Below are 21,639 nucleotides of genomic sequence, written 5' to 3' on the forward strand. Positions count from 1 at the left end.
AGCTAAAACTTCATTTCTTTTGCTGTGACGCTGTGGATTGAGCAGAAGCACAGCTGAGTGATGCAGGAGCCACAGTCAGAGTATTTTAATGCAGCGTTTCATCCTTATGTAGACATGAACCAGTAATAAAAACCCAATGTCATGAGGATAATTCAGTGATACTTTGTGTGAGATGTTGTGTTTGTCTCTCACACTTCCAGAAGATCTGCAGTAACATGCTGGAGTCCATGAACAAATCAAAATAATACGTACAAAACAGATAATATCTTCTATAATAAAAATAATTTGTATTAAAAACAAAAACAAATGATGGATGGGAACATTAGGGAAAGTAAAAAAAAAAAAGAAGAATTAGAAAAATTAGAAGCCCAAGCTAGAGATCAATGATGGATACTGTTTTAAAAATGAAAATATGAAATGAATAAAAAGCAGCTGACTTTCAACGTTTTTGAAAATGAGTTAAATGAACTGACCGCCTACAAAAGTTTACAAACTTTATATCGACTGTTTCTTCATCACAGAGCAGCTGGCATCCAAATCCTAAGAAAGCTGTACTGTTAACGTCCTTTTGCTTGTTTTGATGATTGGTGAGGATCACTGCGCTGTCTTTAACATCACTCTGTATTAGTTTCACTCAAATCACATCACTGTCTTGTGGCCTTGATCAATAATGCTATGTGGTTGGCCACTTCATAAAAATAAATAAATAAGAGCATATAAAACAGCTGAAAGCACTGTGGGATCCAGCCAGCAGTGTGCAGCCTGATGAGTCAAACTGACTCCGACAAAATATATGTGTGTTTACGTAAGGGGGAAGGTAATTGTGCCTCTGCAGAGTCCAGTAATAAGCATAAACTTAGCGAAAATGCATTTGAAAAAAATAAATAAAAATAATAATAATAAGTATAAGTATAAGTATCTGTTTGTGTGTGTGTGTGTGTGTCTGAAACTGTTTATATTTTAATGTGAACTCTGCATTAGCACTCTACTACATCATCAGAGACGGTTATGAAATTCCTGTGGTCTCAATTTCTCATGCACATCTGTATAACTGTGCTGGCCATATGGTTGCTCTGTGTTTAATTGTGTATTTTATTTATTGTTGATATGGCTTAATAATGTGTCATAAAGAGAATGAATGTGGACCTTTTTTATAAAAAAAAACTTTGGCCCAATACTGCCCCCAACTGGAGACATTACACACCGTGACTACTCATCTACAGACTAAACTTCCCACGCTTGGCCATCAGCAGAGATGAGATGAACTGGAAGATGGGAAAGGAGAGTCTGTTAAATATCTGAGATCTGGATCATATACGTGATACTAAATAACAGTCATACAGCAGTAGAAGGAGATATTCACTACAAAAAATGTCCAGTTTCAGATATGTCGGTACAATAGCTTTGTGCTTAATATAACTAATTTATTCCTCATTCAACAGCTTGAAGCCAAAACAAAGTCACACCTTGAAAAATATTTCTGTCCATAATATTGAACCAAAAGAGAAATATGCACATATTTAGCGCTGTTTATAAAAGCAAAAACAGTCCAAAACAAGTACAAACAAAAGAAGTTCTAAACATGTTGGTGGATTTTGATGTGAGAGGACATGTTTATACTTTATTTATTTATTTATTTTTTCACTAGAGGAAGCGTAACTTTAATTGGATGTAGAAATAAACATAAAAAAAAGAAAATAATCTTTCTTTTTTTCTTTTTTTTTGGCACAAGTATCTCTGGAGCTGTACAGGTCTCCCAGCATTCCCGGAGGATGAAAATAAACCATGTGTTCACAGTATCTCTCCAAAACACTTCCAAAAACATTTGTTTTTCCCTTTTATCGCAGCGATTGTACATTTTCATAAACAAGAGAAGAAAATATATACACACTGTGTAAATTAATGAAGATTAGGACTTGGCACTACAACAAAGCCCATTACTACTCTGAGACCAACCTCCATGACATGTCTCTCACTTTAGATACATTAAAACCTGTCTTTGTGCTTTGTGTCCTAACCAGGTTTCCAGCAACAAGTAATTTGTCAGAATGTGACATTGCAGCACGACATGACAACCACAGCCAATCATCTTTTACTGGTTTATTTTATTTTTTGTAAGACTCAATCACGATGTCGCTATATCATAAGACATATAAATAAAAAAATAAAAAAAAGTTTGGGTTCGGTAAAGTCAATGAATGCTTTTGAAAGACGTCTTTTATGCCCACAAGGTTGTATTTATTTGATAAAAAAATATGTTCTAAACAGCAACATTTTGATATATTATTACCATTTAAAATGTCAGCTTTTTATCATCATGTATTTAAAATGTTTATTTATCTCTGCAATGGCAAAGCTGAATTTTCAGCATCATTAATCCAGTCTTCAGAGTCACATGAACCTTCCATGAAATTGCATTCAAATAGTAGGCCAAATAAAAACAAAAACTCGTGGTATTGATAGGCTACGAAAAAAAACGACTTTGCCGTGCATCTAATTCGCATGTGTTTCACGTGGATATAATATACACAGTTTTCACATGCATATGATACGAAATTTGTTTGCGTCCATGTGATACAACGTTTTCATGTACATAGGATGCGCATCTACCCAACAACCCTAAACCTACCCATCGCGTAGCATATACACACCAGATTCAATTGTTGCGAATCAATACCATGATTGAGTTTTCATTTTCAATTGGCGTAGACCTACTATTTATATGCTCAATATGTATTTTTCATTATTATTACTGAAAGCTGCGTTCCTGTGGCTCAGTGGTAGAGCATTGTGTTAACAGCAAAAGAAAGGTTGTGGGTTTGATTCCCAGGGAACACGTTACATAAAAAAAAATGTTAACCTGAATGCATTGTAAGTTTGCTTTGGATAAAAGTGTCTGCTAAATGCATTAATTAAATTTTAAACTGCTAGGCTGCTTAATGTGTTTGTAGATGAATAGAACGTTTACAAGAACAGCAAGTTGTAACAATGTGAAAATCTTTACCATCACTTTTGATCAATTTAATGTGTTTGATGTGTAGATAGATAGACAAATAGATGAAAGACAACTAGATAGTCAGCAGACAGCAGGGTGCCGTGATGCCAAAATGCACATAAAATGTAAATGTGATGACAAATGAACTTTTTTTGTTGTTTCATATTTAATCATAATTCACTAAAAATGTCAAAACCAGAGAATGTTTACTATCCAATGACAAAGGTGTTCATATTGATACAAGGATCATCTAAGAGAGTGAAGTGATATTCAGCCAAGTATGGTGATCCATACTCAGAATTCATGCTCTTCATTTAACCCATCCATAGTGTGTGTGTGTGTGTGTGTGTGTGTGTGTGTGTAGCAGTGGGCCCGGGGAGCCGTAGAGGGTTCGATGCCTTGCTCAAGGGCACCTCAGTCGTGGTATTGATGGTGGAGAGAGAACTGTACATTCCCTTCCCCCACCCACAGTTCCTGCCGGCCCGGGACTCGAACTCACAACCCTTTGATTGCGAGTCTGACTCTCTAAGCATTAGGCCACGACTTCCCCCCTTCTAAAACTTTGTTCCAGGTAGATATGTTGGTCTGTATCGATGTTTAACTCTTCCTAACTGTCCAATGCTCTGGTAATATATATGATCTCTTCAGTTTTTATTTCCAGCATTAAAAAAAAAAAAAAAAAAAAAAAAAAAATCCAGCTTTTTCCATCAGTTTGGTGTATATTAGGTGATGGACTGATATGAACCGGAGGAGAGAGCTGGTAATGATGTTCCTGCTGAGTGCCTGGACATGGTCCACCCCACCCCCAACTCCTGCCTCACTTTTGCCTCTCTCCTGGTGTTGATTTACTTATTATGGGCTCTTTCTCCTTCATTCCACTGTCATTGAACTCTGATTAGATCAAGCTTGGATTGCTTTGGACAGTTAGCATCGATGAGTCCATCTATCACGCAACGTCCATTAGCTGTGGATCGCTACCGCCATCTATAGCCTGCGGTTCTAACGCCTGTGGCCCTCATCTTCTTGACCTCTTCTCTCTCGCATTCCGCCTCTCCCAGTGTATCTTTCCAACCCCCCCATAACCCCCCTCCCCCACTATCTATGGCAAGCAAAGTCAAAACTGCAGCTCCAGGGAAGTAAAGCCTCTTCTTCTCTCTCTACCCTTCTTTTTTTCCACTGTCTTTTATCAGTGACGACTGAGTGGCAGCCAATCATGGGCTCAGTCCCGCTGCCACAATCTCCCTGACACTCAAAAAGAGAAAGACAGAGGGAGAAATGTGTGTGAAAGGAACAATAATACACAAGCAGACCGAAAAGGAGACATAATGCAGGTAAAAAAGACAAGTAGAAATCAAAAAGCATTTAAGACAAAAGACCTAGAATAAAAAAAGAGAGCAGTAAGACATCTCTCTCTCTCTCTCTCTCTCTCTCTCTCTCTCTCTTTCTCCCTTGCACAGTAAGTGTTTAGTCTTGCAGTGAAAACTGAGAGGGAAGGTGACAAGCTTGGAGCTTATGCTAAGGAGATATAGAAGTGTGCCGAAAACACAGCAGAAGACAATGGAGTATAGGTAAAACTCTCTCTCTCTCTCTCTCTCTCTCTCTCTCTCTCTCTCTCTCTCTCTCGTCCGTCCCTCCCTCTCCAGCTTTGTTGCTCTTGTGCTCTCTCGGTCCCCCACTCTAGCTCAGACTGATGAGGAGAGTCCGGAAAGAGAGCAGCCATGTACGTAATTTTCTCTCGCTTGCTGAATCTAAAGGTTATCATTAAGACAGATGTCCCCTGAAGAGTGGTTGCCGTGGAGATCATTTTACACTGGAGGAACTATTTGATTAAAGAGTGGCTAAGACGGATTTAAAGCAACTGAGAAAGACGTGGCAAAAGCAAAAAGAGAGTGTGAGTAGATGGCTGATTAGTTTTTCTTTTGCAGGTGGTTTCAGAAAATTTGTCTAGGACCTAAAGAGAGGGTTTGGTTGCTTTTGTGAATACAACGGCACATTAATGTTCAAAGACCTACTGTCTGGAATTTATTGAGGTTTTCAGTAAAATGAGTTTATATTGTGGGGAATTGAGAGGGAATTCCTGGCTAGAAACAGTTTGAGTTATTTCATCTCTAGACATTTGAAGTCATGATTACCTTTGAGAAGTCAGATTTAGAGTTTTTAAATTATTATAATTATTTTTATTTTTATTTTTTGCCAATATGAAGGTAAAGTTTGTTGTTTGAGAGTAAATGGAGAATTATTGTTGGTCATGATTAAATAATTTAGATTAAAACTGCTTTGCTACAACCATATAAGATTGTTCTTGGTGCATATAAAATCAATATTATACATTTAGACAGCAAATGATGTCTAAAAACTTCATAGGAGCTGGCAGAGAGGCTCTGTGGTAATTTTATTTAGCAAATGCTCTGTTATGAATCCTGCAATTATACAAATGCTTTTGGTTGATTCTGATAAGCAGATTATTGCCTTGACCTGTGTGTCATCTGGCAGCTGTTTTACTGGCTGCCTCACTTTGAAGATAAACGATGTACATGAGTGTGTTTGTGTGTGTTTGTGTGTGTGTGCAGGAGAAAGAGAAAGAGAGAGAGAGAGAGAGACATGCAGGAATATTTCATAAATATGTATTGCATTTGGACACAGCAAGAGTCTACCCCGCTGCTCATGCCTAATCACTCACTCACTCTCACTGTTTCTTTCACACACACACACACACACACGCACACACACACACATGTGCACACACACACACACACACACACACACACACACATACAGTACATGCATGCACACATAAACCCTACAAAATGCTGCATCTATATGCAGCCAATCAACTGGATCTTGGTATTGGAAGTCATTAGTGATTGTTCATTATTGTCCAACACAAATTAACCTCTAAAGTGCTCGTTGCATTTCTGCTTTCTAAATTAGCCACACTAATAGCATCTCTTTCAATGCAAATCGATTCACTTGGAAACACACACAAAAGCCTGTAAATAGAAGATCTGTCACTGACAGCACACACATTTAGGAGACAAATGTCTAGAGAGAAATTTACAGGCTTATGTAACTATTTGAATCTGTTTTATACAGGTTCTTCCTCCGAAAAAAAATAATAATAAAAAAAATAAGTATCCTAGAATTCCTGAAGTCTCCCAGTGTCCTGATTTTTCTCAACTGAGAAAAAAAAACCTCATAATGATCCCCTATGGAAGTTATCTCATCAGATTTGTGAGATTCCAAGGTCAAATTTCAATATGAATATGGATCTGAAATTTGGAGCTATACTTTCCCTGGATGTCAATACATAAAACTGAGAATCTCCTGAGCTAGGAAAGAGCTCTGGAGCAATAAAACTTTAATTTGGGAATCCAGCTTTATTTCTTTCTAAGAGAATCTGTCCTGCAATAACATACATTTTATATTAGCCTGAAAATGAAGGTAATCAGCCAATCAGAATCCAATTTCTAGGTCATGCCTTCAGTGAAAATCTATAAGCATATATTTTCAGCATTGTAGGCTAAAGACACATGATACACACAGGGAAACCGAGCGAGACAGATAGAGAACTCCAGTGTTATCTGAGAGAGAGTTAGCTCCACCATGTGGCTCAAAATACAGTGCTAGGCAGCAATGAAGCCCATCATGGTTGATCCTCAGTCATTTTAAACACTCTCACAAACAAACATGTACAGTAAAACCATACCATCCAGATTCCACAAGCCCCAACCCTAAATTTCAAGTGAAGGAAGGCCTCTGCTACAGTAAATGTTACAAAAACCAAATCTTTGTCTGACCGCGGCAGAGAGTTTGACGCCATGCGAGTAATCTGGACAGACCGCGAGGCAGCTTCGATTGTCAGAAATCAGACAGGCCTCGGGCAATATTACAATCTTTTAGAGAGTATGCAGTCTATTTATTATTAAGCGATTTGTTCGTCCTGTTTCCAGAAGTGAAGTTCTCCTGTCAAACTTTTAACCTGAATGAAGTCTCCATCCTTTAATGCTTGAGATGTCAAGGTCACTAAAATGAGAAGTGCTGAAAAAACTTTGCCCAGCCATAATAAGCACGACAAATGCACGGATACAAGACTCTGTATCCCACATACTGTATGGCTCCAGACATCCATCAGAACACAGTCAGGTGTGGACAGAAATAACCCAGTTTCCCTAAATGATGCGTGTCTGATATGGTCTTAGGGGGAACATACTGAGGAGAAAAAGAGGAGGGTGTTTGAAGGCTTATAGCATGAGTGAACGAAGCTGTGTTGAACTCTGACAGATGTATTCCCTAAAGACAACGCTGCCCCAGACTGCTTTTAGAAACCTCGGGAGAAATATAGCACTACCTTGCAGACAGGACTACGGCAATTACATAGAAAGACTACGGCGGGTCTGTGTTCACCAGAGCAGTCTGATAATGCCGACTTTAACTGTATATCACTGTCAATCAAGTCTGCAAATTGCAAAGCATGAACTTAGCCTTCCGTTTGCAAAATGCCGCTCACAAAATGTTTTCCGTGTCACACTGATCAACAGGGTCAGCCGTGTTGTGTTTTCCGGTAGGACGACTCACCGTTCTCTCCACCAATTAATTCATAATTATAGCATTACCTCATTATGCCTCGACTAGCATGTCTACATACGCCTAAACTCACATGTACACACTAATTAGATGCTCTTAACAGGACAAGTGAGAAGATTCTTCCTCCTCGCTCCACTCCCTCGCGCTTCCTCCGTTCCTCCCCCATGGTATCGCATATCCTCCCTTATAGCCGCACATAAACAAGTTTTTAATGCACTAATCAAAATGAGATAATTAAGTGACGGTCCTAAACATCTGGCAAGATAGCTTTTCTTTGTTGTACTGTATGGTAACAGGCAAAATAATAAGGAAAAGGATCAGCTGGCCTAATGCTTAAAAGGCATGCTGTAGCAAAGATTAATATCCAGAATGCTATTAAACCTCAAGGACAGCCTTGAATGATAATTAGAAAATGCCATAATGAGAATCGCAACACATAAATTGGTGCACACAATTATTTTTTATTTAATTTTTTTCATTTTTCAGAATGTTCTTGACATTGCAGTGGAAAGGCTAAGAGTGCACGATAACAGGAGTTGTTATATATATATATATATATATATATATATATATATATATATATATATATATATATATATATATATATATATATATATATATATATATATATATATGTATTGTTAATCTGGGTTTTTGGCACCCTGTGAGTACTGCATCATAGAACCACAAAACTCCTGTCAGGGCTTTTTCACAAGCTACATCCTCTCACCGCTTTAGTGTTAACATCTTCCCGACTGAGCTGGATATACAAAGTACAGCACTTCTCTTTCCATTATCATGTTGTGTAAACTTGCAAAAAATCTTGTACAGCGTGTGATCTGATTACTCAACTCACCATGCCTAATGAAAACAAAAGCACCCTGAGGAGGACAATTCCAATTCTTAAACAATGCTCATGAACAATGTGTACCACAGATTGTTTGGGACTTAAGCATATGCATTAAATATACAATATGTGTGGAATATTATTTTTACTTTTATGTTTTAACCTTTTAAGACCCTGCGGCCTCATATGAGGGCATTATATATTCGTGAATTTCTCTGAGACTGTACAGGCCACAGTTTTATGTCTGGGTGTCCTGTACAGAGCACATCCAGGCCTTTTCAGAGATACCAAATTTTGGATGGTTCACCATGATGACTCCCTCTCCTTGGACTTCAAAAATGTCTGAAATAAATTGAATGACACTATTATGGAAATATGATAATATTTTGTAAATATCATTTACATCTATTTTTTTAATTGTGTGTCATAAATCAACATCTCAGGAAAATGTTACGAGGTTTCAAATCAAAATATGACTTTCAGTTACGAAAGTCTATCATGTGAGGACACGGGCACACAAAAACGTTTATTACGCATTTTTACGCAAATTAACAGTAATATGAAATATGATATATTATTATCAAAATCTGGTCAATTATTACTCCCATTATTACACTTCGTTTTTCATTACATGTTGCCCCAAAACCACAATTAGTTTTAGCAGACTTCAGGAAAATACACAAATATAAAGATACAGATATAAATAATAAACATATAAAATGATAAACATTTCCTGCATCTCAGATTTGATTTTTCTCCTTAGAAAAGGTTAAGTTTGCATTAGGCTACATTATCTGTGCTGCCATCCCCATATTTTTTTTTTTTTTTTTTTTATAGGGCTGTACTTGTACTCAATGTGAGCAATCTGTGTCTCTCTTTATCTCTCCTAAGCAATTTTAGGAGAAATATCTAATATAAAATATGTAGCTATATGACACATCACTGAGAACTCTATTAAATCATGAAAGAGCAAATTCTGAGAAGGGAGCACCAGCTTAATCAGGCTTTGAAAGAGCGTGCAATAAACATGCATGAATCAGATCTCATTTTTATTACTCTTTTGTCCGTGCTTGCCCTTGAGCTGAGACCACGGATGGAAAACGTGTCATAGAAACCATTAAATCAATCAAGTCGGTCGTGGACCATGACACTGACAGATGGATATTTATTTGGATCTGTCCGTCAAGGTCACGCCGGAGACTTGAACAGGTTTTTTCATGCCAGCTGCTGATTACATGCTCCTGAATGATCGGTATGACCCTTACTCCAAAATCAAACGTGACTGGCGCTTTCCATGCATTGACACAGACCGTCACAGTTTATGCCAGTTTTGTGATTCATACCAGACGAGAAAGACTCAGCTTAGTCTCATGAAAATAAAAAGCATGATTAATTTATAAGGATCTTCTTAACCCTGGGCTGCATTGAAACATACAGTAGGCTATGTCTGGATAGAAGATGGGCCACAAAAGGCCTCCATGCTGGGGCTGACAAAATTCATTACTCGCATTAGAAAAGCCAGTGATTTCACAAATTAGAGTAGTCTGCACACTTTCAAACGCTGCCTAGTGAATAATTCCTAACTTCATCCATATCTCATTAAGTAAATTATTTGATTCGTATTCACATGACAGTGTTCATTTACATGCGTAACTTCAGTCACATCAAATAGAACCAGAGCCCTAATTTGCTCTTAGAAAAAGAAAGGATTCACTTTGTTCGCTGAGCTGGCCTTGCTGACACGTGTGTGTTTTATCCCCCCCCCCCTCCACTTCCCAAGCCTCCCCATCTTTTCTTTTCTTTGATTCAGATCGTTAAACAAAAAAGCCACAACATTATGAATCAGCTCCTCGTTTGCTCACGAGACCCCTGGAGACGTTTGCCATAATGAATGCCTGTCAGGCTAACTTGGCTCCTTGGCCTTTTTCTGCAGACTCCTGGAAAATGGGTTTTCGTCAAATGAGCGGAGAAAGATTTATTAGGATTAACTTCCAAAAGCCAATAAATTATGCATGCATCCTCCAAATTACCTATCAGAACTAGTCCTGGAGGAGAGACTGCTCCAGTGAGCTGCTGCCTTTGCTTCTTTTACGCTAGTTTGTGTTATAAATGTTGAAGTCCTCAGCATTTTGAGTTTACTATTGACTTTTACACCATTTTGGGGGGGTAACTGCAAATCTATGCAGAGTGAGGAAAGAAAAATGTTTAGAGACGTTCAGGCTCATGAAGTTCGTCAATTAGAGACCACCGAGAAACTGCTGTGCGCTAAAACTCGAGTCACTTAATCCTTTGCGATCAATCAAGATTAACGATTCGTTTTCTAGTTAGCCAACATGATTTTAGACAGCTAACACAAATTTAGAGTGCCGTTGTCATCTGTGGCACTCGACCCTGAGGTAATTTAGCAAACACGTAGCTTTCTACTGATATTGTGTTGAAATGGTTTCTTAATGATCCTTTTCTATCTGTCACAGGCCCCAAGAAGACAGAATTTAAGAGAATTAAGGATAAGATGCCCCATTTCGTCACTCCTACCATTCAGCAGTATCTTCAACGCAGAGCTCTGTTTCTTAATTGATTCCTTATCAAGGACTCTCCAGGAGTGATCGGATACAATGTTAATCAATCAACTTACTTTCCTCCTGTTGTTCTGCTTGCTGGGCTGGAGTGATGCACTGATCCGGCCGGTGCCTGGAATTAGCACGACGGATCGGGATGGACGGACTCTACACCGCACTAAACGAGGATGGATGTGGAATAGTTTCTTTCTCTTAGAGGAGTGGACGGGAACTGGGAAGCAGTATGTTGGAAAGGTAAGGACTGGTTCTCTTTTAACAATAACTGTGATGAAGTGTGTTTCCTCATCTTTTTGTAGAGTCAAAGTTTTTCAAACATTACATACTTCCAGGGTAAACCATATATAAGTGGAGATTGTTATTTACCCCTTACCCTTTACACAACTGTTCGAACATAGATCCATGATGATAATACCATGGTATTATTATTTTTTTTTTTTTTCAAATACGGTAGCATGGAATATAGATGAGTATGCAATCAAATAAATATTGTTTGTATTATATAATTTATATTATATAATGTGCATATAAAAAGTGCATATCCAAAACTGTGCAAGCTCCTTCTAGTAGGTCTTGGGTTTGATTCCCAAGGAATGCATGGACTGATAAAATATATAAATGTAATGCAATGTATCTGAGCATTTGTGAAATGGTAATCGTACTTATGACCATGTGGTTGCTAGTGAGCTACTGTACAGCATAATATGAGCAATTACATTCAGTCTGACCATTAACACACAACATAAACAAGCACAAGGGTCAGTAACGAACATGAATCACAAACATCAAATTAACTCGTACCTAACCGGTAATGCTTTCAGCATTATAGCTAATGATGTATTAGAACAAAATCAATGTGAATGTAGGCTATTAGAATGAATCGATGTGTGGGATACAAAGTGCCATAATAACCCTCTTTATATTAATGACAACATCCTGATGTTCCAAAACCGATACGCTTGTGTGGGTTTAAATCAAAGGCTTACATTATAACCGTGACCTGATAATAACAGCAGATGTCCCAGCTATCAACATACACACATGATGCATTTTTTTTTTTTTTTTTTGCCAAGATCAAGTCAGGACACAAATCAGTTGAGAGGCAAACCTCTACATGTCATTTGTTGAAAGGTGGGCCTACCGGTGCTACATGATTCGGTTCAAATAAAAAAAAGCTGAAGTGCATCTCGCGTGGCGTCTGATTAGAGCGGGGGACTTGTCAAGCCACCGGCATCAGACGGCAGAGACAGCAGCAGCTACAACCACAGTGCATGCGAGGAGGAGGTCGGCCAATTTTATGTCAAATACATCTGCTTTCATCATCGTATTCATCTTCTAAATGTAAACGTGTGATAGGTTCGGGGTGGAGAGAGGAGTGGTAGCACAGACAGATCAACATCTTTTTTCTCTTATGCTGCAGGGTTGTTTTTGTGGGGAATAATTCTAGAAAAGAAACGTGTGTGCAACAGAAAGGCAAGCAGGCAAGAGTGGGTGAGGATAAAACAATAAATCAATCAAAAACAAGAATGAGATTCCACCCTCATACTGTAGCATTGCATTTTATGTGACAAGGCAACAAACCAGCTCTTACTGCGAAGAGTCCGTCGGTTGAGGAAGTGTCAGACTCAGCAGTGTCCTGGCCTTCTTCCCAGAGCTTTGATGCTTCTCTCTTTTCTCTAGCTCTCTCTCCTTCTATCTCTCCCTCTTTTTCTGGCTGCGTGTTTCTCTGGCTTGACAGCAATCACATGCTTTTGGCCCGCTTTTCATCTACCGTCCACTCTCATTCCCAATTAAAGTGCCAGAAAGACACAGGGCTCCCATAAATACTGTAGGAGGGCGAGGGAGAACGAAACACCCACATGCTGGTTCAGGGAGACCACTGTGGAGCAACTTGATCATCCATTCCATCCATTTCCCCCATTTCTTACTTGTGTGTGTGTGGGTGACGTGTGAGAACTTGTGTAGCCCAATAGACGGGTACTTAGAGCCCCAGCGAGAAGCCATCAAAGCCATTGATGGTTCTCCTCATAAAAATAATTCAGCAACCTTTATGGAGCCTTGTGGGATACCAAATTTATGTCTATCTAAGCAACGCCTTCACTGGCCCCTGACATAGACAGGCCCTAAAAGAGGATTTATTTTCCAGTGTGGAGCCAGAAATAATCCATAAAATGGGAAGAATATTCCCAATAAAACAACAGTGATATCAACGCTTTCTTCATGGCTTTTCTTCAACTGTGTAGTCTATAGCCATTCACATATATCTATATCGTGCAACTAAAATGCTTTTGATTAATAAGCTAAAGTTTGATGTAGTTCAACAGTCAAGCTAGTAATAATTATTATAATATTCATACAAAAAAAAAAAATACATTAGTTCATAATAGTTGAATCAGTTAGTTTAATGAACGGTCTGAATGAAACAATTACCAAACATTAAATATGAAAGACAGCAGTTTTAGAAAGGTGTGATTATTAGGTCAATTTCGCTAAATTACATGGATGGAATGGATTATATATATATATATATATATATATATATATATATATATATATATATATATATATATATATATATATATATATATATATATATATAGTTTTGGTAAATCACTACCCATTGGAAAATAACCATAGTGAAATATATTGAATGTAAAGTCACAACTTGTAGTTGGTTGCAAATACTAGGATGTTTGAAACCCTAAAAGTAAAAAATACTGTCATCACTGCAACTGGTGTGAATATAAAAGTGAGAAATTTAATATTAGCACTTATGTTCTACAGAGCAAATACACTATAATTTAGAATTCAGTTAGTCTATGATATGTGAAAACAGCTTCTGCTTTGAATTAATATGAAGCCGCATCAGGCAGAAATGCAAAACAAACAGGATTAAAGAGGCAGATTTCTATATAAACTTCACAATCCAGAAACATCTTGCTGGCCATCCACTGGTCAGTATAACTGCTTAGGTGCCGTCGGCCTGTTGTGCAGTAAGACACTCAGAAGTGCCGAAGCCCACCGTGCAAATCCCCACCTTTGTGTCAGGAGTTTGATGTGGGGGCAGCAGCTCACATGGTGTGCCATCAGCGCTATTGATGTTTAAAAAATCCTATTAACCTTCTCCAAGCCCCATAATGCATTGTGCAAATAAACCCATTCATACTGTTCAGTTTTCCTGGTGAGCTCTCTTCTTGTGTCTACCTAACCCTTTTGATCCTCTTCACGTAAATACTTGGAACTTTAACAAAAAAAAAAATAAATAAATAAAATATTTAAATAAAAATAAAATATTAATTGGTAAAAAGAAGAATGCAATCTTGATTTTTTTTTTTTTTTTTTTCAAGCACTAATAATGAAAAGTTATGGAATGATGACTCACATTTGAATGTTTAAATATTTGGCACAGGTTCATTAGGACTTGTCAGGATTATGAACTCATCTGAGCGTGGAAAACCACATCATGAATAGATAGAGGGGAAACTCGTGTTAATATGACAGTTGCAGCACTACTGCAAGTGTCAACTAATTATGTTATGTAGAATGGCAATTCTAAATATAAAATTTTATCATCGCTACACCAAGGCTGAAGATCTTTTCAGAATAGATTTTTTTGTAAGATAAAAAGGTCACTTTGATACAAGTTATGTGTGGGTAATTTATAGAAAAGATACAATAAAAGTATACCTTTTTTTTTTTTTTTTTTTTTTTTACAGTCATACCAAATATTTGTACAAAAAAAAAAAAAAAAAAAAAAACAATACCTGCAAACATTGAGGTTGCATCCAAACAAGCAAATAGTTGTAGATAATTATCTGAGTAGATACTTCTTTAAGTACTTAATAAATACTATGTTCTATATCATATGAATATATGTAGTAATAATGTTATATGGGCATACTACATTGCCATTCACAAATCTTATCCCTTGGCTTTATAAGGGTATTTGTTGAATAATGTTTTATAAATACTGTGAATCAGATAGACCACACTTTTTGCCTACAATAAAGTAGGGAAGTATGTTTCTAAAATATATTTTATATGCACTTATACGGCAATTTGTATTTTTATTCAATTTTTAAAGTCTGATAAAGATCTTTTTTTTTTTTTTTTTACTCTCTCACAGAAAAGTCAGGCCTCACAGGAACCTCCAGCTATCTAAGTAGTTGCAGTGTGTGTCCTTATCCACTCAAATGAACCAGCAGAGGCCACAGCCAGCAGAGGAGATTAGAAGAGAGAGAGAGAGAGAAAGAGAGAGAGAGCTTTGCCAAGTTTGGGTTCATGCACTTTTCAACTCCTCAGAGAGTCTGCATGCGAAGAAATCTGTTGTAAACCTCCACGAGTGTCAGGAAAAAAAAATGTCAAAACTACAGTGCGAACCGCATGGCCTTATGATTAATGGCGAACAGTGAAACCACAAAAGGGGCAACTGGGCTAGGGAGAGCCAGCGATAGATTGCACCGCAGTGTTTGTGTCGAGTTAGTCAACTTGAATATGACGCTGTCCTAGTCTGAGCGAGCTCAATATATACACAAAGAAAGAAAGGGTGGGGGGAAAATACATAATTATTCTGTATCCGTTCTGGGCCCGGGCTCTCATTTTCACAATCTCCTCTCTGCAGTACTAAGCAAGTGTTCACCGCCGACCTGACAAGAATTGTCAATGATTTCTCCGTGCTTGGCTGACAATCCCTCAGTGTGTGTGCAGGGGATTTAATTCCTAAAGCTGCTCCGAGTCAAAGGCTAATTTTGTGCTACGCAAATTAGCAAAGGCAAATGAAAGCAAGGCCAGGATAAACCCTGGCTGCCTTTACTTCATATTTACCAGTCAGCTCATTATAATGAAGTGCATCCTTAAAAAATAATGAAAAAAAAAAAAAAAAAAAATTTTTTTTCTTTTTTTTTTACTTGGAATACTGGCATGCTTCATGCATTTTTCCTTGTTGCCTCTTTGGGGAAACGCTTAGATTTTTGACTGGCAGAGATTATTTAAGCAACCTCACGCCGGAGACATATTCCTGCCAATAAACAAAGGCTATCTGTTCAGGGTTGCCAGTGCCACAGAGAGCACGGTGTTGTGCCAAAAAGCGCTCCTAGAGCAAATGAGCAAGTGATCAGTATTCACTGCCATGCAGCACTCTCCCTGTAGTGCATTTCAAATGAACAGAGGGTTTGTGGTTAGGGTTGAATCAGGATCTATGAGGCCGAATCAAGTCGCTCATATTTTTCATGAGTCACTGTCAAAGGCCGCCGCATTTCCGACAGATGCCTTATTCTGAAATGTCTTTTAATTCATCCCCAGAGGCCCAGAGGTGCTTTCGCTTTTTCTTTTTTTAAAGTTGTTTTTTTTTTTTTTTGGAGCTGGCAGTAATTAGGACACCCCTAGTCTTCCAGAGAGCAGCCAAATGGAAAACATTGGCTACACTGTGGAAACGAAACATCTGGTGTATTGTGATACAGACCTGTTGGAAAATAAATAGATAAATAAATAAATGGGGTTTACAATCAATTAGGCAAGTTAGTAAGGTGCCTGTAGCTATAGCAGTCATACATGTGCCATGTGTGATCATGGTATGCAATGATTTCCTTCTGAAACAGTGTGAACAACCAACAGAGGAAATGTAAACTTTGGCTAAACTAAATGTTCAGGTAAAGCATCATGTTAATTTGACAATTTTTGTCTTGTTTTCCAGTATGATATTTAAATATTCTTCAATCAAGACACATTTATGTATTTAATAAGCAAAAGCAATAGTTGTTTTCTGAAAAAAAAAAATAATAATTGTCAAAATGTTTGAAATTGTCATTTATTTTGTAATTTTGTGTTTAAATTTTGCAATTCTGATTTATAAAAAAGGCTGCAGACATAAAATTGCAATATATAAATTCATATAATTCAAAATGTCTCTTTTTTTTCGCCATTAACTCTTAAAAAAAAAAAACCTAACCCTAACCCCACTTAAAAAAAAACCTTGCAAATCTGACATTTTTCTTCAGAATTTTGACTTTATATATCACAACTCTGAGAATATTTGTACTGTAAAACAAGACAAAATTCTAAATAAGAAAATTATTATTTGTTGATCTAAACCCTCAGCCCTCATGGGTCCATCTAACATTTTACTGGACTGCCTGATTCGTTTACACTTTCCAAGAAGAAAAATACACAGCCCTAGTGAAACCTTAAGTTTTCAAATGCTTTACATTTAGAATGAAGCATTTTGTGTTAATGACTGCTAATGACTTAAAAGCACTGAAACTCATTTACTGCTTCTAAACATGTCACTGTTTATTCTGTCTTTCCCTTCTCTGCGCAACATTTTAAGCAAATAGTTCCTGGTTTGTGACTGCTGAAATAAAGTGCAACGGCTAAAGACTCACCTGCAGTACTTTATAGAACAAGACAGGTTGTTATGAAACACATTACGCCTTCGCTAAAGCAGGGCCAAAAACATCTTTCACACATCGCCGTCATTCCTGCTGGGAATTTCAGGCTCGACCACGGTCCACCTCAAATTAATGACCTAATGAAGCCCGCTGTTGTCGATCAAGCATGTGTTTACCTCAGAGATTAATGCAATGTTTTATGTATACCCTTGAAGCGCGCCTAGACGCTCATCTGACAAACACCAATTAGCCCAGAGAAGCTGGGGTTCGTACTGGCTTTATGCGGTTGTCTGCTTTCATTGCATGTCTTTGTCTCAGATGTCTTTTTATGGATGTCTGTGTGGGCCATGCCAGCACTGAAGGATTTCTTCACAATAAAGGACAGAGAGAGACTAATTATGGTGCTGTCAAGGGATTTTATACATAGCGGAGATGAAAATGGAATCTACATCTTTATAGCAGCTTACTCTAGTTACAACTAACATGAAAGTCCTCAGTTTTCCAGAAAATACTCTTTGGAGGTACGCCATGCTTTGTTCTGAAATGAAAGAAAGTGAATTAAATGCAGCTTGATAATGCATGAAAGTTGTCAGTGGTGTAGCATACATTGATTGTCTGAAAATCTTTAAGAATTATGCCATTTAAAAACATCAAAGTTGAACGAGGGTGGATTTCAGACTGTGGATGATGTCATCTGTCATGCTCTTCTGTATAGTTTAAATGTTAACTCTACCCTAAACCGTGTCAAATGCGCTTGAGCAGTAAGTGGATAAGTTCATGTTGCTTTTATTCAGATTTTTAACTTCTTAGAATTAAGATTAGAATATTAGGACCGATACAAAGAAAAGTTTTTTAGAAATCTTGGCCAACTGAAAACTATGAACATACTTTGCCTTCAGCTCTTCTGCATTGTTGGTTCTGGCATATCGCATCTTCCTCTTCACATTACCCCATAGATTTTCTATGGGGTTAAGGTCAGGCGAGTTTGCTGGCCAATTAAGAACAGGGATACCATGGTCCTTGAACCAGGTACTGGTAGCTTTGGCACTGTGTGCAGGTGCCAAGTCCTGTTGTAAAATTAAATCTGCATCTCCATAAAGTTTGTCAGCAGCTGGAAGCATGAGGTGCTCTAAAACTTCCTGGTATACGGCTGTGTTGACCTTGGACCTCAGAAAACACAGTATTATATATTGATATAAAATAACATTTCCATCAGAAAAAAAATAAATAAATAAATGCATCTTGAGATGTCATTTCTTCCTAAAAATTGGTTCAATTCCCTTCTCACTTGGGTCTAGAGTCGCTGGCTGTAAATATGTTGAAAATAATTAGATCTTATCCTAAGTTATTTATATCTGCTTAGGCTTTCCTGCATACTGTGTCCCTCACTCGCTCTGCCACTCAGGAGAATGTGGGCCCGTGAGATACAGCACACAAACATTTCATTAACCACATGCTAATGACTCGCATGCTAATGTTTGCATAGATTACTGGCTTGGAGCTGAAAGCAGAGACATTCCCCTTTTTCGCTTGCTGCGGCTGACAAATTCTGGATTTATTTATTTGGAATTTTCTGTCATTCTGGTCGGTGACTGTAAACATTAAGGCTTTGTCATCATGTTGCAGGAGGTTGATTAAAACACAGGCGTCACAGATGCTTCACAGTTTATAGTTCATTCAGTTCATTTGAGAGACAAAGGCACTTTCATAAAGCATGTATTGTTATATTCTTAAGCGTTTAATACTGCATTGCGTCCCCTGGTATGTGCAGTGATCATTTAATCTATAACAAAACTATATACATGCAACGTGCTCACAAAACCCCAATGGAATAAATGAGTGATCACTTTACAAGCGCAAGAATATTTCAATATTGATTCAAATTTGATTATATAGTTTGTATCATGTACATGACTTATCAACATCATTCATCAACTATCAAAATATTACCTATAATTTTGATTTAATTTAAGCAAGAGGAGACAGATGAATGCAGCTTAATAAACAGCAAGAAAGGTCACATAGGCATATTTCAATAGCTCAGTGGCAAATGTTCTTTTTCGAAAAGGATTTCATAACTGGAAAATGGTGTGTGTGCGTATAATGATTGTGAGTCTGATTCATAATGTGATATGAAATCTACCTAATCACTGATTGGGTTAATGAGCTAATTATATATTGAGAAATAGCCCAAGGATCCACATCGCAGACCACACTACGCTTGAATAACTCATACTTAATAACTTATATCCTATACTTTATCATGTGTCCTGTTCTGAAAAGGAGCCAGTAAGACTTTGAAAGAACTTAATACTTTTAATTAGAAATGATGCATTGAATTGGTCAAAAGTGTCAGTAAAGGCATTTTCATGCATATTTACCAATATTAAATTATTTTTGATATACATGCAGTTTGCAGTTTCAAACTGATAAAATCCAATATCTGTAAAAAAAAATCAATCCATCCATATCTGTATTTTTATGACTGATGTCTGTCAAAGTGTTGGACAGCCGACTCATCCTAAGTGCACTCCTGCAGTCTGCTATAATTCCCTATAGTTTAAACACCTCATTTTTCAAACAAGTAAAGGTGCTTTTTATGCCCCTGCACTGAGAAAGAAAAAGAGAGAAAAGAACCACAGACGTCTGATGTGTGCATATATCCACTGACCCACAAACCCCCCGCAGCGACAGAGTCTGCAGTGTCTGCTAGTCTCAGATGAATGACAGCGCACACAGTCTTTACAAGATGGGGAAATTACAAACATACACTACTACATCTGCAATCATTCTTTTGACTTGACTCTTAAAAATAAAGGTTCATCCATGAAGCCTCCCCAGTGCACAAAAGGTTGTGGTGGACAAAGGTTTTTCATATGACCTCTCCAAGCGGTTCTTGGGGTTCTTGGTACCTTTATTTCTAAGAGTGCAGGCTAACAGTGGTGGACAGTAACGGAGTAGCTTTACTTCGTTACTGTACTTAAGTACATTTTTCAAGTATCTGTACTTTACTGGAGTAGTTTTATTTTGAGCAACTTTTACTTTTACTTCACTACATTCCAAAGCATAAAATCGTACTTTTTACTTCACTACATTTCATAAAACATATCGTTACTCCCTATAATATCACGTGCTCCGACACGCAGAAACGGTGTCTGATTCATCATGAACGAACTGAATCTTTTCAAAATAAACTTTTAAATCGGATCGCGAATCACACCAAACGATTCGTTTACGAATTAGAATGATCCGATTGCAGCTGTTCTGGAGTCGACCACTCACTGATTCAAATGAACCTTAGTGCGAGTCACCAGAAGTAAGAACCGGGAGATCTTGTGAGCGCGCGTGCGTCTGACGTTGCTAAAAGTAAGTTATTAATGTCGAAATTTTGGATTAATTATTGTAAGTTAACTGAAAATCATATTTAGGTCAAAACTGTCAGTTGTTTGGAAACTAAATCCGTTGTAAAGAGTGATCTATTTAAGCCCACTGAAATGCTCGAGTGCAGACGATGCAGACACATCAATTCTAGGTAAAAAACAACAACAACAAAAAACCCATAAAATAACACAGATTAAATACAATAACTCGTGCACGTTCAAATTCCCCGCTGCCGTAATGTTAACAGTTTTATTAAAATGTCCTATGTTACGTCTGTTTTTATATTGTTTATCGACAGTAACGTTATACATATGTATATTGTTTGGATTAACTAGACGAGTAGACAGACATGAATGTTCATCGTACTGAAAATAAGTAAATATTGTTAGCTGATGCTAACTGTCTAGCTAACAAGCTTGTTGGTGCTAAATTGATGTAATTTTTATAAATAATGTCCAAATATTTTTATTCAGCCACCTATATATATATATATATATATATATATATATATATATATATATATATATATATATATATATATATATAAAATATAGTTTACATCTGGTTAGAAAAGAAAGGATGTGATGTTCAGAACATGCTAACTACAGTAATTATCAGTGGGAAGAGATGCACCCCGTTTGGCCAGGGGTGTTTTTAAACCACAGACAAGATATGAGAAGGAAAAAATCATTATCTTGATTTACATTTTTTTTATTATTTTTTTCCGTAAAATGTTCTTCCTAACTTCAGGCCTTATTATCATGTCATATATACAGTACAGACCAAAAGTTTGGACACACCTTCTCATTTAAAGAGTTTTCTTTATTTTCATGACTATGAAAATTGTAGATTCACACTGAAGGCATCAAA

The 21,639-nt window shown here is 37.3% G+C and overlaps 1 protein-coding gene across 1 annotated transcript in view; it reads left to right on the top strand.

Annotated features, from left to right (window-relative positions):
• The first annotated feature begins 4,688 nt into the window (after positions 1-4,688).
• The window catches only part of LOC128025476 (cadherin-10), a 45,200-nt gene continuing 28,249 nt past the window's right edge, over positions 4,689-21,639 (top strand). The window contains exons 1-2 of the mRNA XM_052611875.1: positions 4,689-4,886; positions 10,901-11,239. Of these exons, the coding sequence (XP_052467835.1) occupies positions 11,042-11,239 (198 nt within the window). The 5' untranslated portion in view covers positions 4,689-4,886; positions 10,901-11,041. The remainder of the gene's footprint in view (positions 4,887-10,900; positions 11,240-21,639) is intronic.

This window comes from Carassius gibelio, chromosome A12 (genome assembly GCF_023724105.1).
Source record: "Carassius gibelio isolate Cgi1373 ecotype wild population from Czech Republic chromosome A12, carGib1.2-hapl.c, whole genome shotgun sequence".
NCBI classification, from domain to species: domain Eukaryota; kingdom Metazoa; phylum Chordata; class Actinopteri; order Cypriniformes; family Cyprinidae; genus Carassius; species Carassius gibelio.